At 37.9% G+C, this 10,720-nt stretch overlaps 1 protein-coding gene and 1 long non-coding RNA gene across 2 annotated transcripts; both read right to left on the reverse strand.

Annotated features, from left to right (window-relative positions):
* Nucleotides 1-428: 428 nt before the first annotated feature.
* Nucleotides 429-1,829, reverse strand: LOC122299708. Its single transcript, XR_006239735.1, has 2 exons — nucleotides 1,205-1,829; nucleotides 429-1,032 (listed from the first exon to the last, which is right to left on the reverse strand). It is a non-coding gene; the product is annotated as an uncharacterized LOC122299708 (long non-coding RNA).
* Nucleotides 1,830-2,371: 542 nt separating this feature from the next.
* LOC122299838 (amino acid permease 3-like) lies at nucleotides 2,372-3,065 on the reverse strand. The gene has a single exon (XM_043110301.1). It carries the CDS (start codon nucleotides 3,024-3,026, stop codon nucleotides 2,442-2,444), a length of 585 nt encoding a protein of 194 aa, XP_042966235.1. The 5' UTR covers nucleotides 3,027-3,065; the 3' UTR covers nucleotides 2,372-2,441.
* Nucleotides 3,066-10,720: the final 7,655 nt, after the last annotated feature.

Raw genomic sequence — 10,720 nt, forward strand, 5'->3', positions numbered from 1 at the left:
CAATACAAAAGGACCATGACCTGCTTATAGATATAAAGACTAACTGCTTTAGGCTAAAAGGTTTAAACAGATAAAGGAGATGAAGAGACATCATCGGATTTGAGGATTTGACGGTGGGGAAATAAACATCAAAATTACAAAAGCATTTCTTAATTAGCAAAACAATTTGTTTACATTTCATGAAAGGAGTTTTATTATATTGGAAAATGTCGATCTCAATAAACTTTCATGGAACAGAGGAGATACCTTTGGAAGTCCACCATTTCCCAGTGCTATATCCATAACAAAAGAACCTGTGCATACTTAGTAAAACAATTGATATTTCTCTTTTCTGTCTCAGTTATCTCTGACCAAACAAGATGGAAGAAATTACAAAGAAAACCAAAAAAAAAGTGCTAAAGATTGAAAATAAAGAGTAGACAACTGACTAAGGTCCTGGATCTCAACTTTGGGCTATTTGATCTTCGAAGCGAACGAATTAGTAAAGCTGTGGGATTACAAATCATTAGCAAGAAAAATGAGAGAGTGATCTTGACCGGAAGCAGATAGACCTGAAAAAAAAAAAAAAAAGTCTATTTGCACCCGTCAGGGAAACCCCCGCGTACCCGTCTCTCTCATAAATGAAATGCAATGTTTCATATACACCAAATGACCAAAATCACTGAGTCTTTGCTGTTCCTTCCCTTCCCTTTGTCAAAAACTCTGCTTCTCCCTTCGTCTACCCACGAATACAGGTTCGTCTTCTCATCTTTTTCTCGACTTCGTCTTCTCATCTTCTCCTTGACACCTGCTCACTCTCGGTCATTCTCTCCCTCTGCATTTGATCTTCCTCTCATCACTCTCTCCTTCTTGGTTTCTTTCTTAGCCAGCACCAACGTCAAGCCTTCCTCCAGCCATCTCTCAAGGCATTGCCTCACATCGGAAACACCATGAAAATAGCCTAATCAATGTGCTGCTCCTTCCACTGATACAAGTGGCCCTGTTTTTTGTCCCCGAAACAGAGCAGCCAAAGGAAAGTGCCACCCAAGTTCACTGTTTTTTGGTTACTTTTGTTAATATAAATGATAAAAGGCTTGGGAACACCGTTTCTGGGCATTAAAAGTATGATATTATGCAAACAACATATAGTTATAGTTCATCATGGAAACATAGCATACCTCGGGAAAAAATCTAAAATAAATAAAATAAATAACACCCAAGCTACCTATCAATGCATTCTCTTTCAAAGCACAAAGCCCAAACAGAAATGTTGCACCTGAGGCACAGAAAATGTTGCTAAAGGCAAGAACTCCGACTTCCAAAATAAACAGATTTAGAAAGCATCTAGACCTATTAAAACAAAAAAATAAAGTGAATAGATCTGTTCTTCTCAAACTGCAGGTGCTCTCTCTCTCAGACAGCCAGCGCTTTCTCTCTCCCAGACGGCACTCGATCCTTTCTCTTCTTCAGTTGGTTTCATTTGTATAAACTCTGTTTGTATTTCTTTTTTTTTTTTAAATATATCGATTGACGTGCGGTTCTCCCAAAGGTATCCAACGCCGGGTACCTGTAGCAAAGCTGAAAAATAAAAACCAACGCTGCAGAAAAATAAAGAAGAATCAAAGAAGAGAGAAGAGAGAAAGAAAGGCAAATAAAAAGAGGAGAGAAGAATCAAATAAGAGAGAAGACAAAGAGATGGAGGAAAGAAGTGGTTTTGGAGAGAGAAACAATGAGAATATGTAGAAAAAGAAGACGGAAAGGTGGAAAAAATTAAAGAACCTGACATGTTATACTTTTAGCCGACCCCACGTCTGATCATTTATATGAGTAAAAGACAAATAAAGCCTCATATAAACAGGCTAAAAGAATAAAATAGAAAGATAAAAAAGTAATGACATAATAAACGACTACACACAGAAAAACGAACGGCATGGACGGAAAAACAACAAATAGACGGAAAAACAATAAATTCCGTTTTATACACATTTTTTATATATAGAAGATATATATATGTTTGTGTATCCACATACGGTTGGTTACAAGAGGTCCACGCGAACAAATGACCGGCTTGCTTGTCATCGACACGAAAAATATATAATCGATTCAAGTCTCTAATTAATTACCACCATTTTCGTTTTGGATTAGGCCAGGATTACCTAGTTTTAGACAGCATTGATATGTTTCAGCTTGTCGTTAGAGTTTAATATGTGCTGATTGAGAAACAAATGGAGCGGTACTACTACTCAAGAAAAACAATTCACTCATATTAAACTGCCAACACCGCAAATATAGGAATAATACAAGACACACTTCAAATAATTCTTACTAAAAAAAACACTGATGATTAACAACAGCCAAACCCACAAGACGCAATTCATGAACATCTCCCACACATTAGCAGACTCTGCAAACCGAAAGAAAACTCAAAAGCGGTGCTGGCTCTTCAAGCATTGAATTTCAACCTAGTTTTCCTTGAAGAGCTTGTGAGTCTGGAGATTAAGAACCACCCCAGCAATGTAGCCTACCACAGCAGCAATGTTGATGATGAGGAGCGCCAGGCTCAGGATTTGAAGGAAAACCCATTTTGCGCTCCGTCTTGTTATCTTCTTTTTAGCTATATACATCCGCACAGGCACGTAAACAGTGAGAGGCCAAAACCCTAAAATCCCAGTAAGTCTAGCCACGTCTTCCAAGGAGTACCTCAGAAACATTGATATCACAGTAATTATCGTCACAAAAATTGTTCTACGGTAGAGATCTGGGCGGCCACTCGGGATTGGGTTTATGGCCTCTCTTGTGAATCTTTCATGTGTTGCAGCATCCTCAATCAAGGCAAAGAGTGCTCGGGAATTAACTTGGTACGCAGCAACACATCCGAGAGACACGGCAACATGTGCTATGTCCAGCAGCCAATATGGGTTATAGAAGCCGAATCCAGAAAGGAGGTTTCTGGGCGTGCTCTCTCCAAATGCAGCATAACCCAAATAGCCACAAACCATGTAGAAAAAGGTTATGAATGCAAAGCTGAATTTAATGGCCTTCTTCATTATAATCTTCGAGTTTGATGGTGGGGAATTAAATACTGTGTTCTGTTTTTTACCAGTATCGGTTAGTTCAGCATATATACAACTCTGATCATTTACAAAGAGAGAAGATAATTGTAGCTCTTAAATCCTGGTACAAAATATACCTGAATTTCATTGAAGTCGATGGAGAAAGAGAAAGTAAATGCTATGTCCCCGAGTGCTTGGAAGCTCCTCCATATCTTTTGTGTTTCATTCACATGGCTATTGCTTATTCCAGTCATACTTCTCCAAAACATTCCAGTTTCTGGTGTTTGAGCAATCAAATTAAAGGAAAGTCAAGTCAATAAGCAAGTTACGATTCAGGAAAATGAAAAAAAATTGAAGGCATAAATTAAGCAGTAACATGGACCTGCTACTTTTGCGATGCCGAGGCCAAGACCAATTGTGGAATAAATGAAGGACATCACAGCTGCGATAATGGAGAACCACTTGAAATCACCAACGACAGAGAGAATTATCTGAACAAGACCAAATGCAATGATATATGGGTAGCTGTTGATTTGGCACGGATTCCTGCCTTCACTGCTGTGGAAGCAGATAGACCTTTGGATTGCCCTGTTTGCAAACGCAATTCTCTTTATAATCAGACTATTTTTTCTTCGTTGATTGAACCAGATCAATGTATTTGTGACCCGTTATTTTTAATAAAAATAATTATTTTTTGTCAAAATAAATTTATATATTTTCATCACAAATAATTATTTTTAATATATTTAATTCATCTTAAATACTCTTTTCTTTTTTTGTTTGTAATAGAAAAATTTAAGACATAAGATTGATCAAAAGCTTTGTTGAGATTTGATATGGATGATCTAGTGAAGAAAGCTCAAGGATAAAGATGCGAATCCATGTATTCGGTAAATTACGAAGCTTCGTGGCAACTAACGGGAATTAAGTTGGGAAGTGGAAAGATAAGACTGTCATTATATATATATATATATATATATATATATATATATCACACATTTACATGATAACTATTATAGATATAAAGAAATTATATAAAATAAATTCACAAATTGACGTGGCTTCATGTAACCCGTTAAATTTACTTTGTAATAAAAGTAACTTTACAATATGAGGTATAACATCAAGCCATATCAATTTGTGTGTTTATTTATATATAATTCATTTGTGACTAAAGTATTTTCCTATATATATAAGATTTCGAATTAACTTACATCATGCTTGCGGACGCTCCAATTGTGTATCCAATGGCACTCCGAAGAGCTTCAAATATTGACCTACTACACATATCTTCACCTCCGTATCACCTAGAAAATTAATAAATAAGCTTTAATTAGATCATGACTAGCAAGCTTGCGTGCTAATAAATAAATTCTCTTCGCTCCGGGCCAAACTAAATAATAAATACTATTACTATATCTGAATAAATCACAATTAAACAAATACCAAAAACATTATGAATTAAGTTCTATTCATTAAATAATCTTCACACGATCGATCATCAAAATAAATTAGGATGCTAGCTGAGAAAAAGTACCGAGGTTTTTCTGCAAAGCCTCCTCGTAGGCGTAGTACCGCCTCTGGGAATTTCTAGCGTCAGATCGATAACATGCCGAGAGGAGGACTGAAGTATCTAAGTACTTGACGATGGAGAAGAAGAATACGGCAGCAGGGCCAGCAATCCATCCTAGTTGAGCATTAACCCGAGCTAAGGACAGAACTCCAGAACCAATAGGAACTGTTATTATGTAAGCAATAGCAGTCAAGACACGAGTTCCTGAATCGTGAAGAAGTGTTGAGAAAACAAACTGAGAGTTAGAAACAAGCATACTAACGTCCTTGTCAAAACATTCATGGAAGAGAAGCCTTACCAAAAAAACAAGACGAAAATAGAAAGTAGCGTTAAAAATGACAATCGGACAATATAACTAGCTAGCAAGCACTCAAGATAATGAATCAGGAAGTAGCGTTGGGAATACAAATTGAGAGACGTTGGAAACGAACACACTTACCTTGTCAAAACAGTCATGGAAGTACTGAAGCCTTACCCAAAAAAAGAAAAACAAAACAAAACGAAAAAAGAAAGTAGCTTTAAAATGCTAATGGGCAATGATAAGAAAGATTATGCGAAAGTAATTTAATTGCCTGCATGCACAGCTTCGTTGAGAGGGCCATCGCCGTCCATGTACTCGGAGCAGCCTTCTGAATGTACGTCGACGTGGCTGTTGTTTGTTGCTGGGTAAAGAGCCATTTACTGCAATGACTACCGGGATCATGTCGTCGTCTCTTATAACTCTCTCAATTGGCTTCTATTAGAAAAGGTGGGAGACATGGGGGTCGAATTCGGTTTAGATGGGCCTACAATGGCAGTACTTCTTCCCACTTAGGATTTAACCGAATTCGGTTTAGATGGGCCTACAATGGCAGTACTTCTTCCCACTTAGGATTTAAATGAATTCGGTTTAGATGGGCCTACAATGGCAGTACTTCTTCCCACTTAGGATTTAAATGGGACCCCCATGTCTCCCATCTTTTTATATGGTAGTTTTTTTTTTAAGTAGAATTTTTTGACATAGCAGTTTTTTTTTTTTTTTTTTTTTTTATAAACATATTTTTTTATAATAAATATATATTTTATTAAAACCGAAAAACCGGACTGAACCGGACCGGATGACCGGTGCAAAACTGCAAGTGCACAGTATCGTAGTTTTATAATAAAGTGGTAAGAAGAGTATCGTCCTCAGGGATTGGTACCTTACTCTTGCCAAATACCAAAATTATACTAATCTCAATTTTATCTAGAGGAATCGCTAAGGTTTTTGTAGTTGCAAATAAAACTAGATCAACTCAAAGAGAAATAAGCAAAGAAAATAAAACTGACTTTCAAAGATCAAATTCAATAGGGAAGAAAACTTCTAGGAAATCGATTTCACCATAATTCTTCACTATGCTTTTCTCATCCAGCTAATTTAACTTAAACCTCTTTTGTCTATTAGCAAATCTCTAATTCATCCAAAAGCCTCTTTCGATAGTCAATTGGAAGTGATTCTAGTTTATCAATTCACACAAGAGTATGCAAATTAAATAATCAAGAACGCAATAAGACCAATGATTTAATTACTACACAGGTTCATACAAGTCTTTCGATCTCTATACTTACCTATGCTGAAATATCCAAGATCTACCCTATGATTCCCTCTTTCGATAGCAAATCACAAGATTAATAATCATCTAATCAATGACCAGTTAATTAGAAGCATTAAACTCAGAATAAATCAGATAAACAAAGAGAGAATTGCATTAAATTAGCATGGACAAACAAGCATAGTTCGGAAATAGGTTACATCGTTTTCCTAGAATAAAGAAAATTTAGCTCATGCTAGAAATGGAATTCAACATAAACGAATTCACCATAATTGTTCTGAGAAGATGGGAAGAAGAAAATAAACACTGAAAAATCCTCCTTGCAGCCTCAACTCGTCGTCAAAAGCTCAAGGGAACGATTCAACGCTTTTCTCCCGTCTGTGCTCGTGTATGAATCCAACGTACGTGCAATAAATTGGAATTCCGTCTCCAAAACAAATGATTTGAATCCCTCTAGCTATGTTTTTCTCTCCCAAAGAGTGTTCTCCAGTCAAAACTCGCGGCTCTAGAGTGAAAAATGGCTTTTATATGGTCCCACGGCGGAAAACCTAAAATCTGTCAAAATACGATATTCGCTCGAGCGGGGTGTCGAGCGCGCGTCGAGCGTTCGACTCTGCCTGATTTCGCTCGAGCGTCCTATCGAGCGTTCGACTCTGCCTGATTTCGCTCGAGCGGCCAATGTCTCTGCTCGAGCGATATTCGTTTTTCAGCAACCCGCTCGAGCTCCCTGTCGAGCGGCAGTCGAGCGTTTGAATCTGCCTGAATTCGCTCGAGCGGCCAAAAGCCTCCGCTCGAGTGAACTTGTAAAATCTGCAATATGAAATTTTGCAAGCCATCACCGGAAACCGGTAAAACCGGAATACCGGTTTAAGAGAGTAATCGGTGCGTAATCGGTTTTGAAAAATGTAAAACCGGTGCCTACCGGTTCGGTCCTAGATTTTATCTAAAACCAGACCAAACCGGACCGATTACACCCCTAATTGCCAGGGCACTATTGAGCTGAATCTAGCAGCCATGATCTGGCCAGTGTCAGACAGGAGCCGATTGCTACAGCCCAAGCATACAAAGGAATGATTGGGTCGGTTTATTATTATTTATTTTAGGGTTGTTTTCTGTTTTGTGAGGAAGTGAAAGATTCGGTAGACAGAGTAAATAGTGGTTTGTCTTTCCAAAAATATCAATTTTATAATATATATTAAGATTCTATTTATATAAATAATTCGGAACAGTATTTATATATTTAGTAATATTTATTAATGGGTCAAAATGAATTGACATGACACGATTCATTATGTTAATATGTCATGTTAGAATTTAAAATTTTGACACGATAAATTTAACGAGTCATATTAGAATTAATCTATATAATATAATATATATATATATATATATATATATTGACACGATATAATACAACTTGTTAACACAATTTTACATCCCTACAAATAATATCTTGCACATGCAACCACCACCGAAAAATCTGGAAAGAATAAGAAATCCTTTGAAGTAGAAAATGTAAGGAATACACTAGATACATTGCCGAATTTTTTTTTTAATTTTTTATTTTAATTGAGTGATTAAGTAAACATTTTTAAATGACTATATAATTTTTTTTGTTTTTAAAAAATATCTAAATAATTTTAAAAAATGGTGAAAAAAAACTAAAAAATATAATTTTGAAGTAATCGGTAAAAATTATCTGTAAAAATTCTGACGTAGAAACGCCCAAAATGGACTGGACAGTGTACGTCCTCCACTCTGTGGACCTTTTTCTTTCCAGAAAGGGTTTGAAAAGTAGGAATCTGTGTCGACTTTTTGACAATCACGTACCACCCAAATTGGGCACTGATCCGTACTTCCTTGCTCGAGTGGATTCTTTTTGAAAATTCTCCCCCCCCCCAAAACCAAAAAAAAAAAACTCTATTACTTAAATCTAGGGCTGTTCATTCGGATTCCGACCCCGAAATCTGGATATACCCAACCCGAAATCCGGATGGAAAAAATCCAGGCAATGTTGAATTGAGAAAGAAAAGGGAATTTTTTGCTTTCTATTTTTTTGTCGTTTCTTTTTATACTATCTACTCTCCCCAGCTAAGCCGGCAAGAGAGAGTGACGGGTTAGATCCGGGCCAGAACTCGGATGAACCCAGGTTTTGTAAAATCCAGATTTCGGGTTCCGGATTGAAACCTTTTTTTTTTTTTTTTGCTGTATTTGGCTCCCGACCCCTGTCACAACATTTTCCGGCATTTCCTTCACAAGAGAGCGTCCTTCCAGCCGGAGCGTCCTCTCATATGCGTTGCCCATAACCGGATCCAACTTGACGGCCTGATGCCTCTGGCGGAGAGTACTTCGGAAGCGACATCGCAGTGAGATTACAACGACACCGTTTCGGTTCTACAAGCGCAGAGGCCTCCTTCCCCCTTCCTAGTTCTGGTTTCCCACGAGACTTCGTCTAAGGCTTTTCCAGTGCCAAAGACGACAACCACAGAGTAGATGAAATGAGAGTTTGTTGAGCAGATTTTTGGTTCACTTTCAGAGGATTTAAAGTTGGTTTCTTGTTACAGAACAGAGAAAGAGGGCAGGGCAGAGCTTCCCATCAACATCACATATGAAGGACAATTTTCGAACACTAACAATGCAAACAATGCATCCTTTGTCTTACCTGAAGCTAGCCACGGAGACACCCAAAGATGACAGCGACGACGACCCACGAAGTTGTTCACGCGAAGGCAAGTAGATCTCTTTTTCTGGTCCATGGTGCGTACGCAACAATCTAAGAAGAGGAAGAAGCTCAAATTGTGGTAACACCACAGAAACAAGTAGACCTTACCACTGCCGAGAATGCAACCAAGGAATTGTGCGACTCATCTACCAAGGAAGCTGCATCTGCATCAACTCTACGTAAAGGTAAAGAGAAGCGCAAACCAAGGTCTTCCTTCTTTGGCAACCGCATGTGCTGTACGACTGATGAGAGCGAGAGAGACTGAGGAAAGGATAAGCGGCAGCTAGGGTTTCACTCTTAGATGAACGAGAGAGAGAGAGAGAGAGAGAGAGAGAGAGAGAGAGAGAGAGAGAGAGAAGGGGGGCGGGATATGTAGCTGGGGTAAAATAAATAAATGAAACCGGGTACTGGGTTTTTAATCCGATACCTGGATTCTAAAACCGTATCCGAACCGCATAGGTCCAGATTTTGTGATCTGGGTTTCGGCCCGGATTTAATCCGGGCCGAAACCCGGAACCGGAATCCGGTTTTTACCGGATTCCGGACCGGGCCGGATAAAATCCTTAAACACATACAGCATTGATGACTGTAAATATTCGAGGCACACACATTGCACTTTGCAGCTAATGAAAGTAGTACACGGCCCAAATTGGGCATGATACTTGAGACACAATTAATCAAAGTTTACACATTCAATTATTATGATGCTAGCTAATTGGTTTCTTCCTTCCCTTTTGAATTTTCTATTTGATCGTTATCAATGGTTTCAATCTAGTTAATCTCGATGTGGTGATCCACAACATTAACACATTTTGCTTGTTTTCTCAAAATTACTAGCCCAACCTCGAGATTAATGGAATTGGTCAAGATGCTCAAATTCCATCCTTATATTGATGGAACCAATTTAAATGTGTACTGCGTGTTTGTATGTCATTTGTCGTCTAAAGGCACGCGGCCATGTCATGGAAGTAACTTTCCTCAGCACAAGTTCTGCTATGGCTTTTATTTTAGGCCAATCAACAGTATCTATATTGAACAAACCTGCTTTTTATGGCGATAGCTAGCACTGGGTTTTTGCAGCTTCACCTGGTCATTTTTCTTGAAGGCTCGAGTCTCCAGATCAAGAGCAAACCCAGCAATGGAGGCCACTGCAGCAGCTATGGTTTGAAATATATATTGGCTTATGTGTGAAATATATTTTCTTTTAATTATAAGAGAACAATGGATTAATAAAATTCTGTTTTTATATTTATGCGGAAATTGGATGAAATAAAAGTTAACAATGAGTGGGTCTAAGATATCTGCCTTCTTTCATTTTTATTTTTTTATTATTTTTATTTTATTGAAAAGAGACAAACAAGACATAGCTTTAAATAAAGAAGCGATTTCCCATCAATTTCATGCACTTTTGAATTTTCTATTTGATCGTTATCAATGGTTGCAATCTAGTTAATCTCTATGTGGTGATCCACAACGTTAATCTTTCTAAAGGAGATTATTTTTGAGCCCGTCTTTATTTTTATTAATATATACTCTCACTTGCCTTAGAAAAAAAAAAAAAAAAAGGGAATTAGATGATAAGAGAGAAAAAAAATGTGAAGCCGATGAAAAGCTCGGCCCAATAAGCGTCTCTTGTCCTTGAGCAGCCCAATAAGTATAAACTTCTTTTTCCCCTCGGTGGCCCAAAATCCTTCTCCCTCCCTCTTATTTCTCTTCGGCATTATGGATTCTGGAAAAACGCCACTTACAGCTTTAGTTGAGGAAGCCCGTTACAAAGCCCACCCCGCACACACTTCACATCAGCCTTTATATTTTACCCTCG

Source organism: Carya illinoinensis, chromosome 16, assembly GCF_018687715.1.
Source record: "Carya illinoinensis cultivar Pawnee chromosome 16, C.illinoinensisPawnee_v1, whole genome shotgun sequence".
Classification (NCBI taxonomy): domain Eukaryota; kingdom Viridiplantae; phylum Streptophyta; class Magnoliopsida; order Fagales; family Juglandaceae; genus Carya; species Carya illinoinensis.

What these genes read in the sequence shown, in the direction of transcription:
- LOC122299838 (XM_043110301.1), bottom strand. Translation starts at nt 3,026, where the DNA reads ATGAAGAAGGCCATTAAATTCAGCTTTGCATTCATAACCTTTTTCTAC.